The following is a 26,016-nucleotide window of genomic DNA, read 5'->3' as shown; positions in this document are numbered from 1 at the left end:
TTGGAATACTGCCCTGCGGCCTAGTCTCCGAAGGGAGGGGGATCATGCTCTGCTTCAGTATGTCAAAAGTACATGTTGGCATGTTCCCTCAATGAACTGTAGCTCCCCAGTGCAAGCAGCACTCATGCAGGCCCAGACCATGACACTCCCACCACCATGCTTGACTGTAGGCAAGACACACTTATCTTTGTACTCCTCACCTGGTTGCTGCTACACACGCTGGACACCATCTGAACCAGATAAGTTTATCTTTGTCTTATAGTACCACAGGACATGGTTCCAGTAATCCATGTTCTTAGTCTGCTTGTCTTTAGCAAACTGTTTGCAGGCTTTCTTGTGCATCATCTTTAGAAGAGGCTTCCTTCTGGGACAACAGCCATGCAGACCAATTTGATGCAGTGTGCGGCATATGGAATGAGCACTGACAGGCTGACCCCCCACCACTTCAACCTCTACAGCAATGCTGGAAGCACTCATACTTCTATTTCCCCAAAGACAACCTCTGGATATGACGCTGAGCATGTGCACTCAACTTCTTTGGTAGACTATAGCGAGGCCTGTTCTGAGTGGAACCTGTCCTGTGAAACCGCTGTATGGTCTTGCCCACCGTGCTGCAGCTCAGTTTCAGGGTCTTGGCAATCTTCTTATAGCCTAGGCCATCTTTATGTAGAGCAACAATTCTTTTTTTTCAGATCCTCAGAGAGTTCTTTGCCATGAGGTGCCATGTTGAACTTCCAGTGACCAGTATGAGAGAGTGTGAGAGCAATAACACCAAATTTAACACACCTGCTCCCTATTCACACCTGAGACCTTGTAACACTAACAAATCACATGACACCAGGGAGGGAAAATGGCTAATTGTGCCCAATTTGGACATTTCCACTTAAGGGTGTACTCCCTTTTGTTGCCAATGGTTTAGACATTAATGGCTGTGTGTTGAGTTATTTTCAGGGGACAGCAAATTTACACTGTTATATAGGCTGTACACTCACTACTTTACATTGTAGCAAAGTGTCATTTCTTTAGTGTTGTCACATGAAAAGATATAATAAAATATTTACAAAAATGTGAGAGGTGTACTCACTTTTGTGAGATAATGTATACACACATTCGCATACACACACACGTACATATATATATATATATATATATATATATATATATATATATATATATATATATATATATATATATATATACACACACACACACACATATATACAGTGAGGCCTCGGTTTACGAATTTAATTCGTTCTCCGGGTCGTTTCGTATTGCGAAAAATTCGTAAACCGAAACACGGTTTCCCATAGGAATGCATTGAAAATCAATTAATGCGTTCCGGAGGTCCGAAAAAATTCAAATAAAGTGTCCAAAAAATGCTCCAAAAGGCTTAACAACTTGCTGCAAATGGCTCCAATGTCTCCAAAAGGCTCCACAACTTGCTGCAAATGGCTCCAAAAGGCTTAACAACTTGCTGCAAAATGGCTCCAAAACCTCTCCAACACCTCCACACTGGTACCCAAACTTCATTAATTCAATCATACTTGAGTATGCAGGGGGCACAGGGGCCACTGGTTTCGTATTGCGAAAAATATTCGTAAACCGAGGGGGGCAAACCGGCATTTTGTTTCGTATTGCGAAAAAAAACTCGTAAACCGAGTCAAATTTTCTTCAAATTTCGATTTCGTAAACCGAAATTTCGTATACCGAGTCGTGCGTAAACCGGGGCCTCACTGTGTATGTGTATGTATATATATATATATATATATATATATATATATATATATATATATATATATATATATATAAATAAATGTAAATATTTGTATAGGAAATTAGCACATCTAGGCAAGTATCCCTGCTTGCTTTTCCCCAGAAATTCTTAATATACAATGTTACCAATGCACAAGAGAATTGTGGGTAAGATATGTAAATTCTCAGTTTTTTTGCTTCAAAATACTGTTTTGGACACAGTGATCCTTTGAACAGGATTATTACAGCAAATAATTATTACAGTAATAATTCAAAGTAGACAAGCACTCCAGAAATCCAATCACAAGTGCCCAGGGTGCAACAGATAGGCAAAAACAAAATTTATGCTTACGTGATAAATTTATTTCTCTTGTGGTGTATCCAGTCCACGGATTCATCCATTACTTGTGGGATATTCTCCTTCCCAACAGGAAGCTGCAAGAGGATCACCCACAGCAGAGCTGTCTATATAGCTCCTCCCCTAACTGCCACCTCCCAGTCATTCGACCGAAGACAAGCAAGAGAAAGGAGAAACTATAGGGTGCAGTGGTGACTGTAGTTTAAAAATAAAAAACACCTGCCTTAAAATGACAGGGCGGGCCGTGGACTGGATACACCACAAGAGATATAAATTTATCAGGTAAGCATAAATTTTGTTTTCTCTTGTAAGGTGTATCCAGTCCACGGATTCATCCATTACCTGTGGGATACCAATACCAAAGCTATAGGACACGGATGAAGGGAGGGACAAGGCAGGCGCTTAAACGGAAGGCACCACTGCCTGTAAGACCTTTCTCCCAAAAATAGCCTCCGAAGAAGCAAAAGTATCAAATTTGTAGAATTTAGAAAAAGTATGAAGCGAAGACAAAGTCGCCGCCTTACAAATCTGTTCAACAGAAGCCTCATTTTTAAAAGCCCATGTGGAAGCCACCGCTCTAGTGGAATGAGCTGTAATTCTTTCAGGAGGCTGCTGGCCAGCAGTCTCAAAAGCTAAGCGGATTATACTTCTTAACCAAAAAGAAAGAGAAGTTGCTGAAGCCTTTTGGCCTTTCCTCTGTCCAGAGTAGACAACAAACAATGCAGATGTTTGACGAAAATCTTTAGTAGCTTGTAAATAAAACTTTAAAGCACGAACCACGTCAAGATTGTGCAATAGACGTTCCTTCTTTGAAGAAGGATTAGGACACACTGACGGAACAAGAATCTCCTGATTGATATTCTTATTAGATACCACCTTAGGAAGAAACCCAGGTTTGGTACGCAAAACTACCTTATCTGCATGAAAGATCAGATAAGGGGAATCACACTGCAAGGCAGATAACTCTGAAACTCTTCGAGCCGAAGAGATAGCTACCAAAAACAGAACTTTCCAAGATAAAAGCTTGATATCTATGGAATGCAGAGGTTCAAACGGAACCCCTTGAAGAACTTTAAGAACTAAATTTAAACTCCATGGCGGAGCAACAGGTTTAAACACAGGCTTGATTCTAACTAAAGCCTGACAAAACGCCTGAACGTCTGGAACATCCGCCAGACGCTTGTGCAAAAGGACAGAGCAGAAATCTGTCCCTTTAAGGAACTAGCTGACAATCCCTTCTCCAATCCTTCTTGGAGAAAAGATAATATCCTGGGAATCCTGACTTTACTCCATGAGTAACCCTTGGATTCACACCAATGAAGATATTTACACCATATCTTATGATAGATTTTCCTGGTGACAGGCTTTCAAGCCTGAATTAAGGTATCAATGACCGACTCGGAAAAACCACGCTTTGATAAAATCAAGCGTTCAATCTCCAAGCAGTCAGACGCAGAGAAATTAGATTTGGATGTTTGAAGGGACCTTGAAGTAGAAGGTCCTGCCTCAGTGGCAGAGTCCATGGTGGAAAGGATGACATGTCCACCAGATCTGCATACCAAGTCTTGCGTGGCCACGTAGGAGCTATCAAAATTACTGAAGCTCTCACCTGCTTGATCTTGGCAATCAGACGAGGGAGCAGAGGAAATGGTGGAAACACATAAGCCAGGCTGAAGGACCAGGGCACTGCTAGAGCATCTATCAGCGATGCCTTGGGATCCCTTGACCTGGCCCCATAACAAGGAAGTTTGGCGTTCTGACGAGACGCCATGAGATCCAGTTCTGGTTTGCCCCATAGTTGAATCAGCTGGGCAAATACCTCCGGATGCAGCTCCCACTCTCCCGGATGAAAAGTCTGCCGACTTAGAAAATCCGCCTCCCAGTTCTCTACTCCTGGGATATGGATAGCTGAGAGATGGCAAGAGTGAACCTTTGCCCATAGAATTATCTTTGAAACCTCCAACATTGCCAGGGGGCTCCATGTTCCCCCCTGATGGTTGATATAGGCTACAGTCGTGATGTTGTCCGACTGAAATCTGATGAACCTGACCGCAGCTAGCTGAGGCCAAGCCTGAAGAGCATTGAATATCGCTCTTAGTTCCAGAATGTTTATCGGAAGGAGTGCCTCCTCCTGAGTCTATGAGCCCTGAGCCTTCAGCGAGTTCCAGACTGCACCCCAGCCCAGAAGGCTGGCATCTGTCGTTACTATAGTCCAATCTGGCCTGCGGAAGCTCATCCCCTTGGACAGAAGGACCTGACATAGCCACCAGAGAAGAGAATCCCTGGTTTCTTGATCCAGATTTAGTAGAGGGGACAAATCTGTGTAATCCCCATTCCACTGACTGAGCATGCAAAGTTGCAGCGGTCTGAGATGTAGGCGGGCAAACGGTACTATGTCCATTGCCGCTACCATTAAACCGATTACTTCCATACACTGAGCCACTGAAGGACGAGAAGTGGAATAAAGAACACGGCAAGAGTCTAGAAGTTTTGACAATCTGGCCTTCGTTAGGTAAATCTTCATTTCTACCGAATCTATCAGAGTCCCTAGGAATGAAACTTTTGTTAGAGGTGATAGAGAACTCTTTTCTTCGTTCACCTTCCACCCATGGGACCTCAGAAATGCCAGAACAATGTCCGTATGGGACCTGGCGATTTGAAAAGTCGACGCCTGTATCAGAATGTCGTCTAAGTAAGGGACTACTGCTATACCCCGCGGCCTTAGGACCGCTAGGAGGGACCCTAGAACCTTTGTAAAGATTCTTGGTGCCGTGGCCAACGCGAAGGGAAGAGTCACAAACTGGTAGTGCCTGTCTAGAAAGGCAAACCTGAGAAACCAATGATGATCTTTGTGTATCGGGATGTGAAGATAAGCATCCTTTAAGTCTACGGTAGTCATATATTGACCCTCCTGGATCATAGGAAGGATGGTTCGAATAGTCTCCATCTTGAAGGATGGGACTCTGAGAAATTTAAGATCTTGAGATCTAAGATTGGTCTGAATGTTCCCTCTTTCTTGGGAACTACAAACAGATTTGAATAGAAGCCCTGCCCCTGTTCCTCCTGCGGAACTGGGTGGATCACTCCCATAACTAGGTGGTCTTGAACACAATGTAAGAATGCCTCTCTCTTTATCTGGTTTGCAGATAAATGTGAGAGATGAAATCTCCCTTTTGGGGGAGAGGTTTTGAATTCCAGAAGATAACCCTTGGACACAATTTCCAATGCCCAGGGATCCTGGACATCTCTTGCCCAAGCCTGGGCGAAGAGAGAGAGCCTGCCCCCTACTAGATCCGTTTCCGGATCAGGGGCTGCTCCTTCATGCTGTCTTAAAGACAGTAGCAGGCTTTTTGGCCTGTTACCCCTTCTTCCAAGCCTGGTTAGGTCTCCAGACCGGCTTAGACTGGGCAAAGTTCCCTCTTGTTTTGTGTTAGAGGAAGTTGAAGCTGCGCCACTCTTGAAGTTTCGAAAGGGCCGAAAACTAGACTGTTTGGTCCTTAATTTGTTGGACCTGTCTTGAGGAAGGGCGTGACCTTTTCCTCAAGTGATGTCAGAAATGATCTCCTTCAGTCCAGGCCCGAATTGGGTCTGTCCTTTGAAAGGAATGTTGAGAAGTTTAGACTTTGAAGTCACGTCAGCTGACCAGGATTTAAGCCATAGCGCCCTACGCGCCTGAATAGCAAAACCTGAATTTTTAGCCGTTAGCTTGGTTAAATGAACAACGGCGTCAGAAACAAATGAATTGGCTAGCTTAAGGGCCTTAAGCTTGTCAATAATATCTTCCAACGGGGTTTCAACCTGTAGAGCCTCCTCTAGAGACTCAAACCAGAAAGCCGCAGCAGCAGTGACTGGGGCAATGCATGCAAGAGGCTGGAGAATAAAACCTAGTTGAATAAAAATTTTCTTAAGGTAACCCTCTAATTTTTTATCCATTGGATCTAGAAAAGCACAACTGTCCTCGACAGGGATAGTGGTACGCTTAGAGTAGAAACTGCTCCCTCCACCTTAGGGACCGTCTGCCACAAGTCCCGTGTAGCGGCGTCTATAGGAAACATCTTTTTAAAAACAGGAGGGGGAAAGAACGGTACACCTGGTCTATCCCATTCCTTAGTAATAATTTCAGAAAACCTCTTAGGGATTGGAAAAACATCAGTGTAAGTAGGTACTGCATAGTATTTATCCAATCTACATAATTTCTCTGGGACTACAATAGCGTCACAGTCGTCCAGAGTTGCTAAGACCTCCCTGAGCAATATGCGGAGGTGTTCAAGCTTAAATTTAAATGTAGACATATCAGAATCAGGTTGAAGTATCTTCCCTGAATCAGAAAAATCACCCACAGATTGAAGCTCCCCTGCTTCAGCTTCAGTACATTGTGAGGGTGTATCAGACATAGCCACTAAAGCGTCAGAGAGCTCTGTATTTATTCTAGTCTCAGAGCTGTCTCGCTTTTCTTGCAATCCTGGCAGTTTAGATAATACCTCTGTAAGGGTATGATTCATAACTGCCGCCATATCTTGTAAGGTATATGCAATGGGTGCGCTAGATGTACTTGGCGTCCCCTGAGCGGGAGTTATAGGTTCTGACACGTGGGGAGAGTTAGACGGCATAACTTCCTCCTTGTCAATTTCTTCTGGTGATAAATTTTTTAAAGCCAGAATATGGTCTTTGTATTCTATAGTAAAGTCAGTGCATTTGGTACACATTCTAAGAGGGTGTTCCACAATGGCTTCTAAACATAACGAACAATGAGTTTCCTCTATGTCAGACATGTTTAAACAGACTAGTAATGAGACCAGCAATCTTGGAAAACACTTTAATAACTGTGAACAAGCAAAAAATAAAAACGGTACTGTGCCTTTAAGAGAAAAAAACAATCACAAACTGCAAAACAGTGAAAAAACATAATTTATGTAAGAACTTACCTGATAAATTCATTTCTTTCATATTAACAAGAGTCCATGAGCTAGTGACGTATGGGATATACATTCCTACCAGGAGGGGCAAAGTTTCCCAAACCTTTAAATGCCTATAAATACACCCCTCACCACACCCACAAATCAGTTTAACGAATAGCCAAGAAGTGGGGTGATAAGAAAAAAGTGCGAAGCATATAAAATAAGGAATTGGAATAATTGTGCTTTATACAAAAAAAATCATAACCACCACAAAAAAGGGTGGGCCTCATGGACTCTTGTTAATATGAAAGAAATGAATTTATCAGGTAAGTTCTTACATAAATTATGTTTTCTTTCATGTAATTAACAAGAGTCCATGAGCTAGTGACGTATGGGATAATGAATACCCAAGATGTGGATCTTTCCACACAAGAGTCACTAGAGAGGGAGGGATAAAATAAAGACAGCCAATTCCTGCTGAAAATAATCCACACCCAAAATAAAGTTTAATGAAAAACATAAGCAGAAGATTCAAACCGAAACCACTGCCTGAAGTACCTTTCTACCAAAAACTGCTTCAGAAGAAGAGAATACATCAAAATGGTAGAATTTAGTAAAAGTATGCAAAGAGGACCAAGTCGCTGCTTTGCAAATCTGATCAACTGAAGCTTCATTCCTAAACGCCCAGGAAGTAGAAACTGACCTAGTAGAATGAGCTGTAATCCTCTGAGGCGGAGTCTTACCCGATTTAACATAGGCAAGATGAATTAAAGATTTCAACCAGGATGCCAAAGAAATGGCAGAAGCTTTCTGGCCTTTTCTAGAACCAGAAAAGATGACAAATAGACTAGAAGTCTTTCGGAAAGATTTAGTAGCTTCAACATAATATTTCAAAGCTCTAACAACATCCAAAGAATGTAACGATTTCTCCTTAGAATTCTTAGGATTAGGACATAATGAAGGAACCACGATTTCTCTACTAATGTTGTTGGAATTCACAACCTTAGGTAAAAATTCAAAAGAAGTTCGCAACACCGCCTTATCCTGATGAAAAATCAGAAAAGGAGACTCACAAGAAAGAGCAGATAATTCAGAAACTCTTCTGGCAGAAGAGATGGCCAAAAGGAACAAAACTTTCCAAGAAAGCAATTTAATGTCCAATGAATGCATAGGTTCAAACGGAGGAGCTTGAAGAGCTCCCAGAACCAAATTCAAACTCCATGGAGGAGAAATTGACTTAATGACAGGTTTTATACGAACCAAAGCTTGTACAAAACAATGAATATCAGGAAGAATAGCAATCTTTCTGTGAAAAAGAACAGAAAGAGCAGAGATTTGTCCTTTCAAGGAACTTGCGGACAAACCCTTATCTAAACCATTCTGAAGAAATTGTAATATTCTCGGAATTCTAAAAGAATACCCAGAAAAATGATGAGTAAGACACCAAGAAATATAAGTCTTCCAGACTCTATAATATATCTCTCTAGATACAGATTTACGAGCCTGTAACATAGTATCAATCACAGAGTCAGAGAAACCTCTTTGACTAAGAATCAAGCGTTCAATCTCCATACCTTTAAATTTAAGGATTTCAGATCCGGATGGAAAAAAGGACCTTGCGACAGAAGGTCTGGTCTTAACGGAAGAGTCCATGGTTGGCAAGATGCCATCCGGACAAGATCCGCATACCAAAACCTGTGAGGCCATGCCGGAGCTATTAGCAGAACAAACGAGCATTCCCTCAGAATCTTGGAGATTACTCTTGGAAGAAGAACTAGAGGCGGAAAGATATAGGCAGGATGATACTTCCAAGGAAGTGATAATGCATCCACTGCCTCCGCCTGAGGATCCCGGGATCTGGACAGATACCTGGGAAGTTTCTTGTTTAGATGAGAGGCCATCAGATCTATCTCTGGAAGCCCCCACATTTGAACAATCTGAAGAAATACCTCTGGGTGAAGAGACCATTCGCCCGGATGCAACGTTTGGCGACTGAGATAATCCGCTTCCCAATTGTCTACACCTGGGATATGAACCGCAGAGATTAGACAGGAGCTGGATTCCGCCCAAACCAAAATTCGAGATACTTCTTTCATAGCCAGAGGACTGTGAGTCCCTCCTTGATGATTGATGTATGCCACAGTTGTGACATTGTCTGTCTGAAAACAAATGAACGATTCTCTCTTCAGAAGAGGCCAAAACTGAAGAGCTCTGAAAATTGCACGGAGTTCCAAAATATTGATCGGTAATCTCACCTCCTGAGATTCCCAAACTCCCTGTGCCGTCAGAGATCCCCACACAGCTCCCCAACCTGTGAGACTTGCATCTGTTGAAATTACAGTCCAGGTCGGAAGAACAAAAGAAGCCCCCTGAATTAAACGATGGTGATCTGTCCACCACGTTAGAGAGTGTCGAACAATCGGTTTTAAAGATATTAATTGATATATCTTCGTGTAATCCCTGCACCATTGGTTCAGCATACAGAGCTGAAGAGGTCGCATGTGAAAACGAGCAAAGGGGATCGCGTCCGATGCAGCAGTCATAAGACCTAGAATTTCCATGCATAAGGCTACCGAAGGGAATGATCGAGACTGAAGGTTTCGACAAGCTGTAATCAATTTTAGACGTCTCTTGTCTGTTAAAGACAGAGTCATGGACACTGAATCTATCTGGAAACCCAGAAAGGTTACCCTTGTTTGAGGAATCAAAGAACTTTTTGGTAAATTGATCCTCCAACCATGATCTTGAAGAAACAACACAAGTCGATTCGTATGAGACTCTGCTAAATGTAAAGACTGAGCAAGTACCAAGATATCGTCCAAATAAGGAAATACCACAATACCCTGTTCTCTGATTACAGACAGAACGGCACCGAGAATCTTTGTGAAAATTCTTGGAGCTGTAGCAAGGCCAAACGGTAGAGCCACAAATTGGTAATGCTTGTCTAGAAAAGAGAATCTCAGGAACTGAAAATGATCTGGATGAATCGGAATATGCAGATATGCATCCTGTAAATCTATTGTGGACATATAATTCCCTTGCTGAACAAAAGGCAATATAGTCCTTACAGTTACCATCTTGAACGTTGGTATCCTTACATAACGATTCAATAATTTTAGATCCAGAACTGGTCTGAAGGAATTCTCCTTCTTTGGTACAATGAGGAGATTTGAATAAAACCCCATCCCCTGTTCCGGAACTGGAACTGGCATAATTACTCCAGCCAACTCTAGATCTGAAACACAATTCAGAAATGCTTGAGCTTTCACTGGATTTACTGGGACACGGGAAAGAAAAAATCTCTTTGCAGGAGGTCTCATCTTGAAACCAATTCTGTACCCTTCTGAAATAATGCTCTGAATCCAAAGATTGTGAACAGAATTGATCCAAATTTCTTTGAAAAAACGTAACCTGCCCCCTACCAGCTGAACTGGAATGAGGGCCGTACCTTCATGTGAACTTAGAAGCAGGCTTTGCCTTTCTAGCAGGCTTGGATTTATTCCAGACTGGAGATGGTTTCCAAACTGAAACTGCTCCTGAGGACGAAGGATCAGGCTTTTGTTCTTTGTTGAAACGAAAAGAACGAAAACGATTGTTAGCCCTGTTTTTACCTTTAGATTTTTTATCCTGTGGTAAAAAAGTTCCTTTCCCACCAGTAACAGTTGAAATAATAGAATCCAACTGAGAACCAAATAATTTGTTTCCCTGGAAAGAAATGGAAAGTAGAGTTGATTTAGAAGCCATATCAGCATTCCAAGTCTTAAGCCATAAAGCTCTTCTGGCTAAGATAGCTAGAGACATAAACCTAACATCAACTCTAATAATATCAAAAATGGCATCACAGATAAAATTATTAGCATGCTGAAGAAGAATAATAATATCATGAGAATCACGATTTGCTACTTGTTGCGCTAGGGTTTCCAACCAAAAAGTTGAAGCTGCAGCAACATCAGCCAATGATATAGCAGGTCTAAGAAGATTACCTGAACACAGATAAGCTTTTCTTAGAAAGGATTCAATTTTTCTATCTAAAGGATCCTTAAACGAGGTACCATCTGACGTAGGAATGGTAGTTCGTTTAGCAAGGGTAGAAATAGCCCCATCAACTTTAGGGATTTTGTCCCAAAATTCTAACCTGTCAGGCGGAACAGGATATAATTGCTTAAAACGTTTAGAAGGAGTAAATGAATTACCCAATTTATCCCATTCTTTGGAAATCACTGCAGAAATAGCATTAGGAACAGGAAAAACTTCTGGAATAACCGCAGGAGCTTTAAAAACCTTATCCAAACGTATAGAATTAGTATCAAGAGGACTAGAATCCTCTATTTCTAAAGCAATTAGTACTTCTTTAAGTAAAGAGCGAATAAATTCCATCTTAAATAAATATGAAGATTTATCAGCATCAATCTCTGAGATAGAATCCTCTGAACCAGAAGAGTCCAAAGAATCAGAATGATGGTGTTCATTTAAAAATTCATCTGTAGAGAGAGAAGATTTAAAAGACTTTTTACGTTTACTAGAAGGAGAAATAACAGACAAAGCCTTCTTTATGGATTCAGAAACAAAATCTCTTATGTTATCAGGAACATTCTGCACCTTAGATGTTGAGGGAACTGCAACAGGCAATGGTACATTACTAAAGGAAATATTATCTGCTTTAACAAGTTTGTCATGACAATTATTACAAACAACAGCTGGAGGAATAGCTACCAAAAATTTACAGCAGATACACTTAGCTTTGGTAGATCCAGCAGGCAGTGATTTTCCTGTAGTATCTTCTGGCTCAGATGCAACGTGAGACATCTTGCAATATGTAAGAGAAAAAACAACATATAAAGCAAAATAGATCAAATTCCTTATAAGACAGTTTCAGGAATGGGAAAGAATGCCAAATATCAAGCTTCTAGCAACCAGAAGCAAATGAAAAATGAGACTGAAATAATGTGGAGACAAAAGCGACGCCCATATTTTTTAGCGCCAAATAAGACGCCCACATTATTTGGCGCCTAAATGCTTTTGGCGCCAAAAATGACGCCACATCCGGAACGCCGACATTTTTGGCGCAAAATAACGTCAAAAAATGACGTAACTTCCGGCGACACGTATGACGCCGGAAACGGAAAAGAATTTTTGCGCCAAAAAAGTCCGCGCCAAGAATGACGCAATAAAATGAAGCATTTTCAGCCCCCGCGAGCCTAACAGCCCACAGGGAAAAAAGTCAAATTTTTGAGGTAAGAAAAATATGATAATTCAATGCATAATCCCAAATATGAAACTGACTGTCTGAAAATAAGGAAAGTTGAACATTCTGAGTCAAGGCAAATAAAAGTTTGAATACATATATTTAGAACTTTATAAATAAAGTGCCCAACCATAGCTTAGAGTGTCACAGAAAATAAGACTTACTTACCCCAGGACACTCATCTACATGTTTGTAGAAAGCCAAACCAGTACTGAAACGAGAATCAGTAGAGGTAATGGTAAATATAAGAGTATATCGTCGATCTGAAAAGGGAGGTAAGAGATGAATCTCTACGACCGATAACAGAGAACCTTATGAAATAGACCCCGTAGAAGGAGATCACTGCATTCAATAGGCAATACTCTCTTCACATCCCTCTGACATTCACTGCACGCTGAGAGGAAAACCGGGCTCCAACTTGCTGCGGAGCGCATATCAACGTAGAATCTAGCACAAACTTACTTCACCACCTCCCTTGGAGGCAAAGTTTGTAAAACTGATTTGTGGGTGTGGTGAGGGGTGTATTTATAGGCATTTAAAGGTTTGGGAAACTTTGCCCCTCCTGGTAGGAATGTATATCCCATACGTCACTAGCTCATGGACTCTTGTTAATTACATGAAAGAAAAGCAGTAAATTCTACGAAAATTTTTACAGTGTGTATAATAGACTGAAATAGCATTGCACCCACTTGCAAATGGATGATTAACCCCTTAATTTCAAAACCGGATAAAAAAAACGATATAGCCGCTTTTAAACGGTCACAACCAACTGCCACAGATCTACTGTGGCTTCTACCTGCCCATACAACGATTTTGGAAGGCACAAAAACCCTGTAGAGGGGTCCTATATGTCAGGGGACTCCTTCAGGGAAGCTGGATGTCTCAAGCTGCAAAAACTACTGCGCAATTAAGGCGCGAAAATAGGCCCCTCCCAACATGTACTCACAGTGAGAGGGCCTTAAAAAACTATCCCTAGGCAAAATCTAGTCGGCCTTGTGGAAAAACTGGGCCCCAGAATAAAGTTTTATCACCATTTGTAGTAAACGTTTATATACATCAAGCAAACGTTATATCTATTAAGTAATGAGAGTAAATAACAAATAACATAATTTATGCTTACCTGATAAATTTATTTCTCTTGTAGTGTGTTCAGTCCACGGGTCATCCATTACTTATGGGATATATTCTCCTTCCCAACAGGAAGTTGCAAGAGGATCACCCAAGCAGAGCTGCTATATAGCTCCTCCCCTCACATGTCATATCCAGTCATTCGACCGAAACAAGACAAGAAAGGAGAAACTATAGGGTGCAGTGGTGACTGGAGTTTTAATTAAAATTTAGAACTGCCTCAAAAAAAAAGACAGGGCGGGCCGTGGACTGAACACACTACAAGAGAAATAAATTTATCAGGTAAGCATAAATTATGTTTTCTCTTGTTAAGTGTGTTCAGTCCATGGGTCATCCATTACTTATGGGATACCAATACCAAAGCTAAAGTACACGGATGATGGGAGGGACAAGGCAGGAACATTTAAACAGAAGGAACCACTGCCTGTAGAAACTTTCTCCCAAAAACAGCCTCCGAAGAAGCAAAAGTGTCAAATTTGTAAAATTTTGAAAAGGTATGAAGTGAAGACCAAGTAGCAGCCTTGCAAATCTGTTCAACAGAGGCCTCATTCTTAAAGGCCCAGGTGGAAGCCACAGCTCTAGTGGAATGAGCTGTAATTCTTTCAGGGGGCTGCTGTCCAGCAGTCTCATAGGCTAAACGTATTATGCTACGAAGCCAAAAAGAGAGAGAGGTGGCCGAAGCCTTTTGACCTCTCCTCTGTCCAGAATAAACGACAAACAGAGAAGAAGTTTGCCGAAAATCTTTAGTTGCCTGTAAGTAGAACTTCAGGGCACGGACTACGTCCAGATTATGCAAAAGACGTTCCTTCTTTGAAGAAGGATTAGGACATAATGATGGAACAACAATCTCTTGATTGATATTCCTGTTAGAAACTACCTTAGGTAAAAACCCAGGTATAGTACGCAGAACTACCTTGTCTGAATGAAAAATCAGATAAGGAGAATCACAATGTAAGGCAGATAACTCAGAGACTCTTCGAGCCGAGGAAATAGCCATCAAAAACAGAACTTTCCAAGATAACAGCTTAATATCAATGGAATGAAGGGGTTCAAACGGAACACCTTGAAGAACTTTAAGAACTAAGTTTAAGCTCCACGGCGGAGCAACAGTCTTAAACACAGGCTTAATCCTAGCTAAAGCCTGACAAAAAGCCTGAACGTCTGGAACCTCTGCCAGACGTTTGTGTAAAAGAATAGACAGAGCAGAAATCTGTCCCTTTAACGAACTAGCAGATAAACCCTTTTCTAGACCCTCTTGTAGAAAAGACAATATCCTAGGAATCCTAACCTTACTCCATGAGTAACTCTTGGATTCACACCAATATAAATATTTACGCCATATCTTATGGTAAATTTTTCTGGTAACAGGTTTCCGAGCCTGTATTAATGTATCAATACCCGACTCCGAGAAACCACGCTTTGATAGAATCAAGCGTTCAATCTCCATGCAGTAAGCCTCAGAGAAATTAGGCTTGGATGGTTGAAAGGACCCTGAATTAGAAGGTCCTGCCTCAGAGGCAGAGACCATGGTGGACAGGACGACATGTCCACTAGGTCTGCATACCAGGTCCTGCGTGGCCACGCAGGCGCTATCAGAATCACCGATGCTCTCTCCTGTTTGATCTTGGCAATCAGTCAAGGCAGCAACGGAAACGGTGGAAGCACATAAGCCATGCTGAAAACCCAAGGGGCTGCTAGTGCATCTATCAGCACCGCTCCCGGGTCCCTGGACCAGGATCCGTAACAAGGAAGCTTGGCGTTCTGGCGAGATGCCATGAGATCCAGTTCCGGTTCGCCCCAACGAAGAATCAGTTGGGCAAAGACCTCCGGGTGAAGTTCCCACTCCCCCGGATGAAAAGTCTGGCGACTTAGAAAGTCCGCCTCCCAGTTCTCCACGCCTGGGATGTAGATCGCTGACAGGTGGCAAGAGTGAGACTCTGCCCAGCGAATTATCTTCAAGACTTTAACATCGCTAGGGAACTCCTGGTTCCCCCTTGATGGTTGATGTAAGCCACAGTCGTGATGTTGTCCGACTGAAATCTGATGAACCTCAGAGTTGCTAACTGAGGCCAAGCTAGGAGAGCATTGAATATTGCTCTTAATTCCAGAATGTTTATTGGGAGGAGTTTCTCCTCCTGAGTCCACGATCCCTGAGCCTTAAGGGAGTTCCAGACTGCGCCCCAGCCTAGTAGGCTGGCATCTGTTGTTACAATCTTCCAATCTGGCCTGCGAATGGTCATTCCTTTGGACAGATGGACCCGAGACAACCACCAGAGAAGAGAATCTCTGGCCTCCTGGTCCAGATTCAGTAGAGGGGAGAGATCTGAGTAATCCCCATTCCACTGACTTAGCATGCATAATTGCAGCGGTCTGAGATGCAGGCGCGCAAATGGCACTATGTCCATTGCCGCGACCATTAAGCCGATTACTTCCATGCACTTAGCTACTGATGGGCTTGGAATGGAATGAAGGACACGGCAAGCATTTAGAATTTTTGATAACCTGGACTCCGTCAGGTAAATCTTCATCTCTACAGAATCTATAAGAGTCCCTAGAAAGGGAACCCTTGTGAGTGGTAATAGAGAACTCTTTTCCATGTTCACTTTCCACCCATGCGACATCAGAAAAGCTAGAACTATCTCTGTATGAGACTTTGCATTTTGAAAACTTGAAGCTTGTATCAGAATGTCGTCTAGGTACGGAGCCACCGCTATGCCTCGCGGTCTTAGTACCGCCAGAAGAGAGCCCAGAACCTTTGTAAAAATTCTCGGGGCCGTAGCTAACCCGAAGGGAAGAGCTACAAACTGGTAATGCCTGTCTAGAAAGGCAAATCTTAGGTACCGATAATGATCTTTGTGAATCGGTATGTGAAGGTAGGCATCCTTTAAGTCCACTGTGGTCATATACTGACCCTCTTGGATCATGGGTAGGATGGTTCGAATAGTTTCCATTTTGAACGATGGAACCCTTAGGAACTTGTTTAAGATCTTTAAGTCTAAGATTGGTCTGAAGGTTCCCTCTTTTTTGGGAACCACAAACAGATTTGAGTAAAAACCTTGCCCTTGTTCCGTCCGCGGAACTGGGTGGATCACTCCCATTACTAAGAGGTCTTGTACACATTGTAGAAATGCCTCTTTCTTTATCAGGTTTGTTGATAACCTTGACAGGTGAAATCTCCCTTGTGGAGGAGAAGCTTTGAAGTCCAGAAGGTATCCCTGAGATATGATCTCCAGCGTCCAGGGATCCTGGACATCTCTTGCCCAAGCCTGGGCGAAGAGAGAAAGTCTGCCCCCCACTAGATTAGTTTCCGGATAGGGGGCCCTTTCTTCATGCTGTCTTAGGGGCAGAAGTAGGCTTTCTAGCCTGCTTGCCCTTGTTCCAGGACTGGTTGCCTTTCCAACCCTGTCTGTAACGAGCAGCAGTTCCTTCCTGTTTTTGAGCGGAGGAAGTTGATGCTGCTCCTGCCTTAAAATTACGAAAGGCACGGAAATTAGACTGTTTGGCCTTTGATTTGGCCCTGTCCTGAGCAAGGGTGTGACCCTTACCTCCAGTAATGTCAGCAATAATTTCTTTCAAGCCGGGCCCGAATAAGGTTTGCCCTTTGAAAGGAATATTAAGCAATTTAGATTTAGAAGTCACGTCTGCTGACCAGGATTTAAGCCATAGCGCTCTGCGTGCCTGGATGGCGAATCCAGAGTTCTTAGCCGTTAGTTTGGTTAAATGCACAACGGCATCCGAAACAAACGCATTAGCTAGCTTAAGTGCTTTAAGCTTGTTCATAATCTCATCCAATGGTGCTGTGCGAATAGCCTCTTCCAGAGACTCAAACCAGAATGCCGCCGCAGCAGTGACGGGCGCAATGCATGCAAGGGGCTGTAATATAAAACCTTGTTGAACAAACATTTTCTTAAGGTAACCTTCTAATTTTTTATCCATTGGATCTGAGAAAGCACAACTATCCTCCACCGGGATAGTGGTACGCTTAGCTAAAGTAGAAACTGCTCCCTCCACCTTAGGGACCGTCTGCCATAAGTCTCGTGTGGTAGCGTCTATTGGGAACATTTTTCTAAATATCGGAGGAGGGGAAAAAGGCACACCGGGTCTATCCCACTCCTTGTTAATAATCTCTGTAAGCCTTTTAGGTATAGGAAAAAAGTCAGTACACACCGGTACCGCAAAGTATTTATCCAGCCTACATAATTTCTCTGGGATTGCAACCGTGTCACAATCATTCAGAGCCGCTAACACCTCCCCCTAGCAATACACGGAGGTTCTCAAGCTTAAATTTAAAATTTCTGAATCTGGTCTCCCTGGATCAGATCCGTCACCCACAGAATGAAGCTCTCCGTCCTCATGTTCTGCAAATTGTGACATGTGACGCAGTATCGGACATGGCTCTCGTGTCATCAGCGCGCTCTGTCCTTATCCCAGAGCTATCGCGCTTGCCTCTTAACTCAGGCAAGTTAGATAATACTTCTGTCATAACATTAGCCATATCTTGCAAAGTGATTTGTAAGGGCCTTGATGTACTTGGCGCCACAATATCACGCACCTCCTGAGCGGGAGGCGAAGGTACTGACACGTGAGGAGAGTTAGCCGGCATAACTTCCCCCTCGTTGTCTGGTGATAATTTCTTTACCGGTAAAGACTGACTTTTATTTAAAGTAACATCAATACAATTGGTACACATATTTCTATTGGGCTCCACATTGGCTTTTAAACATAATGAACAAGCAGATTCATCTGTATCAGACATGTTTAAACAGACTAGCAATGAGGCTAGCAAGCTTGGAAAATACTTTCAATAAATTTACAAGCAATATAAAAAAACGTTCACATATTTGGAATAAAATTCTGAAAAGTCCTGGCGAGTGCACTCTCCTTTATTTCTATATCTATACACACACACACACACACATATATACATATATACACACATACATACAAACACACGTACATGTATACACATATATACGCATATATACACAAACATATATATATATATATATATATATATATATATATATATATATATATATACACACACACACATACATATATATATATATATATATATATATATATATATATATATATATATATACATATACATATATACATATATACATACACACACATACATATACACACACAATATATATATATATATATACACACACATATACACACACACATTTTTCTCAGTTGCATTGCACAGCAGTTCTCAGATGAACACCATGTTCCATATTCCGTTCTATCAGTGTTAATAAATTAATCCTGCTTTTCATTTAGCGTGGATTAAAAAATGTTCCAGCACAACAATCTTTCATTAGCCAATATCTCAAAGCAGATCCACAGGCATCTGTCTTAAAGCTTCACATGTGGTACAGATTGTATTCTCTTGCACAACAAGTGCTAACGAGAGAATGTTACTTATTCATTCAACAATTGGAAAGACCTCAACCGAAAAAACAAGCAGTGAATCATTAGATTTAATATGTGAACAATCTTTAAATCCCTCTGCAATGCATCAAGCCTCAACAAACATTTAAATTCTTAACAAATAGTAGATCTCAGCCAGAGTTCTATGTACAACCAGGCCCCACAACACACTAGAGGAGTTTAGGAACTAATTATGGTATCTGGGGAACGCAAGTGGTACATTTTACCCAGTACTTAGACTCAGATTAACAGGCCAGCTTTTGCAGTCATATGGCAAATATGAAACTGGCTGTGAAAATGCGAAGCAATTGCAACCCAGAAGCACTTATTCAAAAAACCTAACTAAATCCAGCAGCAAATATCTGTGCGCTAAATAAAGATTGGTTACGTTTGATCTTTATTCAGCAAACTACTAGTTAGATTTTTGCTTGGAGAAAAAAAAAAACACACAACAACAACAACAACAACATTTATGCTTACTTGATAAATGTATTTCTTTCCGGATACGGTGAGCCCACGGAATCATCAATTACTATTGGGAATATCACTCCTGGCCAGCAGGAGGAGGCAAAGAGCACCACAGCAAAGCTGTTAAATGTCACTTCCCTTCCCACAATCCCCAGTCATTCGACCAAAGGAAAATGGAGAAAAAGGAAATAACACAAGGTGTAGAGGTGCCTGAGTTTAAAGTTAAAAATAACTGTCTTAAAATAAAGGGTGGGCCATGGACTCACCGTATCCGGAAATAAATTTATCAGGTAAGCATAAATTTTGTTTTCTTTCCTAAGATACGGTGAGTCCACAGAATCATCAATTGCTGTTGGGAACCAATACCCAATCTTGAGGACACTGATGATTAGGGAGGGACAAGACATGTAAACCTAAACAGAAGGCACTACCGCTTGAAGAACATTTTCTCCCAAGGCAAAAGTATCAAATTTGTAAAATTTGGACAGGGTATGCAGAGAAGACCAAGTTGCAGCCTTGCAAAGCCGTTTCAGAGAAGCTACATTTTTGAAAACCCAAGAAAAAAAAAAAAAAAAAAAAGAGACAGCCCTAGTGGAATGAGCTGTAATTCTCTCAGGAGACTGCTGCCCATCAGTCTCATGAGCAAAACCAATTATACTTCTCAAGCAGAGAGAAAGAGAAGCTTTCTGACCTTTAAGTTTTCCAGAGAAACAAACAAATTGGGCAGAAGACTGGCGAAAATCCTTAGTCGCCTGTAAATAAAATTTTAAAGCACGTACAACCTCTAAGTTGTGCAACAAACGTTCTTCAGAAAAGAAGAACTATGACAAAGAGAAGGAACAATTTCCTGATTAAAATTCCTGTCTGAAATCACTTTAGGAAGAAACCTAACTTAGTACGAAGAACTGCCTCATCGGCATGAAAGATAAGGCGAATCACACTGCAAAGCTGAGAGTTCCAACACACTCTGAGCAGAAGAGATAGCAATAAGAAACAAAACTTTCCAAGATAACAACTTAATATCTATGGAATGCAATAGCTCAAACGGAGCTTGCTGCAAAACGTTAAGAACAAAACTAAGGCTCACAGGAGGAGCAACAGATGTAAACACAGGCCTGATACTGACCAAGACCTGACAAAAAGATTGCATAGCTTGCACATCCGCCAGACGCTTATGCAGCAAAAAAGAAAATGCAGAAATCTGACCCTTAAAAGAACTGACTGACAAAATATCTCTCCAGACCTTCCTGTATAAAGAAAAAAATTCTAAGAATTTTAGCCCTCGGATTCACACCAAAAAAGATATTTACTCCATATCTTATTGTAGATCTTTCTCATAACATGCTTGCAAGCCTGCATCATGCTCTCAATGACCGACGCTTAGACAGAACTAAGCATTTAATCTCAAAGCAGTCAGCTTCAGTGAAACGAAGTCTGCATGAAAGAAGGGACCCTGAATCAGAAGGTCCTTCCTCAGAGGCAATCTCAAAGGTAGAAGAGATGACATCTCCAACTAGGTCTGCATACCAGATCCTGCGAGGCCACGCAGGGACTATTAGAATTACTGACGCTCTCTCCTGTTTGATACGAGCAATGACTCATGGAAGGAGAGCAAACGGAAAAAACAGGTATACCAGCCTGAAATCTCAAGGAACCACCAGAGCATCTCTCCGAGCGGCCAAGCTGCGACCTTGGCAGCTTGGCATTTTGCCGAAACGCCATCAGATCCAACACCGGCACACCCATTTGAGGGTTTTAAGTTGGAGAACACCTTCGGATGGAGATCCTATCCCAGAAAAAATCTGTTTAGGAAATCCGCTTTCCAGATGTTTCCTGGAAAGTAGATGGCAGATAGACAACAATTGTGAGCTTCCACCCACTGAACAATACAAGTCACCTCCCACATGGCTAAGGAACTCAGAGCTCCTCCCTAGTGGTTGATGTAAACCATTGAGGTGATATAGTCCGATAGGAATCCAAGCTAAGGACGACTAAGGCCAAGCCATCAGAGCATTGAAAATTGCTCTCAACTTTAAGATGTTTAGAAGGAGAGCAGACACTTCCAAGTCCATAATCCCTGCGCCTTAAACAAGACCCAGACTGCTTCCCAGCCCAGCAGGTAGTGGTCCGTGGTCACCCAGGAATGTCTCTAGAAGCACGCGCCCCGAGACAGATACTCCTGAAACATTTTATAGAACACAGTAAAGGGAACGATGTCCATGGTTAACCAGCAAAAATTCCCTCCATACATAGAGTCACTGAAAATAGAAGGTAAACACAACTGCAGCTAGATCCAAACTCCCAACCTTTTGGTTGCAAAATGGCAATTTACCGGACCACAAGAGCCTTGCTGTTGACCGGAGAGAAGAGTGCAGAGAAAGGAAAAGGAATAAATACTTTATTATCTGACCTCTGTTAAAAATCTCCTAGATAAGAGAACCTATTAAGGTCCCCAAATAATCACCCTTGTAGATGGAACAAGAGAACTCTTCAGATTAATTTCCCATCCATGGGCAAGTAGAATGGACAAGATCTCTTGAAAGAGAGTTTGCTCCAAGGATGACACCTGAACCATATATTGTCAAGAAAAACACTTGTAATACCCCAAGACCTAAAAGACGGTCAAGGGTGACGAAAAATCAGAAACTTGAGAAGATCCCAAATCAAGGGAATAATAAAACCTTCATGTCTATGTTCGATATGACAGGCCCCTTAAAACAAAGGATAAAGGATACTACTTTGAAGGTCCGAATCTGAGTTACTTGAGGTAATTACCTAGATCCCATTCCCAAACTGGGACTGGACTATCACTCCCAGAGAGGAAGATCCTGAACCCCGTTCAAGGAATGCCTCTCATCATACCTGTATTGCAGATACTCTAGAAACATAAATTATGCTTACCTGATAATTTCATTTCCATCGAGGGGAGGAGAGTCCACAGCTTCATTCATTACTGTTGGGAATTAAGAAACTGGCCACCAGGAGGAGGCAAAGACACCCCCTCAGCCCCCAGTCATTCTGCCGAGGGAACAAGGAACAGTAAGAGAAATATCAGGGTATAAATGGTGTCAGAAGATAAATTAAATTTAAGTCCGCCCATCAGAGATACGGGCGGGAGCCATGGACTCTCCTCCCCTCGATGGAAATGAAATTATCAGGTAAGAATAATTTATGTTTTCCATCTAAAGGGGAAGAAAGTCCACGGCTTCATTCATTACTGTTGGGAACTTATACCCAAGCAATACTTAGTAGCAGTTTGTTTAGCTCTGTACTTTGGAGTAAATAATATATAATTCAATTTAAAACTTACATGCACCTTGCTTACCTTAAAGCAGAAAATCGTTTGGCTTTGGCCTTCTCCAGGAACTTTTTGTACTTTGAAATCTGGTCATCAAGGTCTTTAAGCAAAGTTTTTGATGTTTGTTCTTTTGGAACTGGTATATTTTCATTGGGAGTCTCATTTGCATCCAATGTCTTGCTTTTGTTCTGCTCATCTTCAGCATCCTCCTCTTCAATGTCCTCCTCCTCAGACTCCAGTTCGGAAAGATCTGACATTCCTTCCATTTCTACGGGCACTAAATCTTCCTGAGAGAATTCAGGTGCTACGTTAATCTTGCCGAAGTTTTGTTTGACATGTGAAATTAGTTCTGTCATCTCACTTTTAATAGGATTATCATCTGGGGCTCCTGAAGTTATATCTGTATTGTCCAACTTCTCCTCATTAGCAGCGTTTACGGTGGCTTCAACGGACAGTGAAGCCTGTTAAGAAGAAACCAAGACATGAATGTTACATTATGATTATTGCAGGCATCACTATTAATCTAATAAACAGTTAAGATTTTACTATTCTAGTCTCATTATTGTACAACAAGCAAGAGTATATATATATATATATATATATATATATATATATATATATATATATATATATACATACACATATACACATATACACACACATATATAATATATACACATACACATATATATATATATATATATATATACATACACATATACATACACATATAATATATATATATATATATATATACACACACATATACACACACATATAATATATATATATATATATATATATATATATATATATATATATATATATATATACACACATACACATATACACACACATATAATATATATATATATATATATATATATATATATAACATATACACACATACATATATACCAAAGACTGAGAGGGACAGTGTACTGGAAACATTATCCCCTATAATATTTTGCCTGCTGGAGTGTATTAAATAGTTTACAAATAGTGCATTTAACTTGTGGGGGAAGGAGAGATAAATAATAAAATGTTAATTTTCAATTGCTATTTATATGTATTGGGCTTTGGTATACAGACAGAAAAAAAGATAAGGAAGCATTTGTCTCTGTGCGTTTGCATGTGTGTAGAAATTGATACGACAAAGAGGTCATATTTCCCTGCAAGCTGAACCCATTGTAAAGAATTGTGGTTTTAAATAACAAAATCAGCTATTTTTATATACACAAATAAACCCAAACGATTTTTCATACATTTTATACTCTACAGCTGATATAGCAAGTCATTGGAAACGCATTAAAAGGGAAACCGATTTTACAGTACACTGTCCCTTTAAATAATTAAACTGTTTCTGGTGTTATCAGACTTAAAGGGACATTAAACCCAAAAAAATTCTTTCATGATTCAGACAGAGAATACAATTTTAAACAACATTCCAATTTACTTCTATTATCTAATTTGCTTCATTCTTTAGATATCCTTTGTTAAAGAAATAGCAATGCACATGGGTGAGCCAATCACATGAGGCATCTATGTGCAGGCACCAATCAGCAGCTACTGAGCCTATCTAGATATGCTTTTCAGGAAAGAATAGCAAGAGAATGAAGCAAATTAGATAATAGAAGTAAATTAGAAAGTTGTTTAAAATGGTATTTTCTATCTGAATCTTGAGAAAAAAATGTTGGGTTTAATGTCCCTTTAAAATCAAAAGGTAATCAGTATATTTTTCCCATTAAATGAGCTGTATTTTGTTGATCATGGGTGGTTTTGTTTATCTCAAGAAATAAACATTTTGTAATATATAATCAAAGAAACAAAGTCATAGCTTTCTTACTAAAGCTGTGACTGCATACAGAATTGTATTAAGTCTTTAACACTTTAGCTATGAGGTGAGTATAGTATAAAGTAATTAACTGAAAATACCTGGGATGGTTGTTCTGCATTTGGTGGTTTCACAAAGAATGGTATTCTTCCCCGCTGCCAGTCGTTCAGAACCATTTTTGATACTGTTTGCCGATCTGGTTCTCCGCCCTATTGTGATTATAAACACAGGAAATTATAATTTACAATACACTACAATCGCAAGTTTAACCCCTTAACGACATACGTCGTACAGGGTACGTCTTGCACAAACTGGTCTTTAAAAGACCAGCGACGTACCCTGTACGATGTTGGGGTTGAAAGCAGCTGGAAGCGATCCTGATTGCTTCCAGCCGCTTTCTGGTTATTGCAGTGATGCCTCCATATCGAGACATCACTGCAATAACCTTTTTCCCCATCCGATGCAGAGAGAGCCACTCTGTGGCCCTCTCTGCACCGGACATCGATGGCCGCAATCGTTGGTGGGTGGGAGCGACGTGGGAGGCGGGTGGGCGGCCATCAATGGCTTGGTGAGTGCAGAGGTGGGCGGGATAGCTGGGGGGCGTGCACAGACGCGGGGGAGGCGGCGGGCGCGTGCACGGGGAGGGAACGGGTGGGAACCATTACACTATTATATATAATCAAAGTGATCTGGGAGGGGGAAGCTACACTACAGAAAAGTGGGGAAAAAATTAAAAAATATTTTTTTTTTTGTAAACTGGGTACTGGCAGACAGCTGCCAGTACCCATTTTGGCTCCCAATAATGTAGAGGGGGAGGGTTATAGAGCTGTTGGGGGGGGGGGGGGGGGGATCAGGAAGGTTTGGGGCTAAGGGGGATCCTACACAGCAGCATATGTAAATATGCTTTAAAAAAAAAAACATAATTTATGCTTACCTGATAAATTCCTTTCTCCTGTAGTGTAGTCAGTCCACGGGTCATCATTACTTATGGGATTATAACTCCTCCCTAACAGGAAGTGCAAGAGGATCACCCAAGCAGAGCTGCTATATAGCTCCTCCCCTCTACGTCATACCCAGTCATTCGACCGAAAACCAAACGAGAAAGGAGAAACTATATGGTGCAGAGGTGACTGGAGTATAATTTAAAATTTAGACCTGCCATAAAAAACAGGGCGGGCCGTGGACTGACTACACTACAGGAGAAAGGAATTTATCAGGTAAGCATAAATTATGTTTTCTCCTGTTAAGTGTAGTCAGTCCACGGGTCATCCATTACTTATGGGATACCAATACCAAAGCTAAAAGTACACGGATGACGGGAGGGACAGGCAGGCTCTTTACACGGAAGGAACCACTGCCTGAAGAACCTTTCTCCCAAAAACAGCCTCCGAAGAAGCAAAAGTGTCAAATTTGTAAAATTTGGAAAAAGTGTGAAGTGAAGACCAAGTCGCAGCCTTGCAAATCTGTTCAACAGAGGCCTCATTCTTAAAGGCCCAAGTGGAAGCCACAGCTCTGGTAGAATGAGCTGTAATTCTTTCAGGAGGCTGCTGTCCAGCAGTCTCATAGGCTAAACGTATTATGCTACGAAGCCAA

The 26,016-nt window shown here is 41.3% G+C and overlaps 1 protein-coding gene across 2 annotated transcripts in view; it reads right to left on the bottom strand.

The window, feature by feature from the left end:
* The window catches only part of GNL2 (G protein nucleolar 2), a 190,746-nt gene that overhangs the window by 62,353 nt on the left and 102,377 nt on the right, over positions 1-26,016 (bottom strand). For both annotated transcript variants that reach the window (XM_053707147.1, XM_053707148.1), the window contains exons 12-13: positions 24,525-24,632; positions 22,617-23,050 (exon numbers count right to left, since the gene is read on the bottom strand). In XM_053707147.1, the coding sequence (XP_053563122.1) occupies positions 22,617-23,050; positions 24,525-24,632 (542 nt within the window). The remainder of the gene's footprint in view (positions 1-22,616; positions 23,051-24,524; positions 24,633-26,016) is intronic.

Source organism: Bombina bombina, chromosome 3, assembly GCF_027579735.1.
Source record: "Bombina bombina isolate aBomBom1 chromosome 3, aBomBom1.pri, whole genome shotgun sequence".
Classification (NCBI taxonomy): Eukaryota; Metazoa; Chordata; class Amphibia; order Anura; family Bombinatoridae; genus Bombina; species Bombina bombina.
This window is presented reverse-complemented; position numbering and strand designations above follow the sequence as displayed.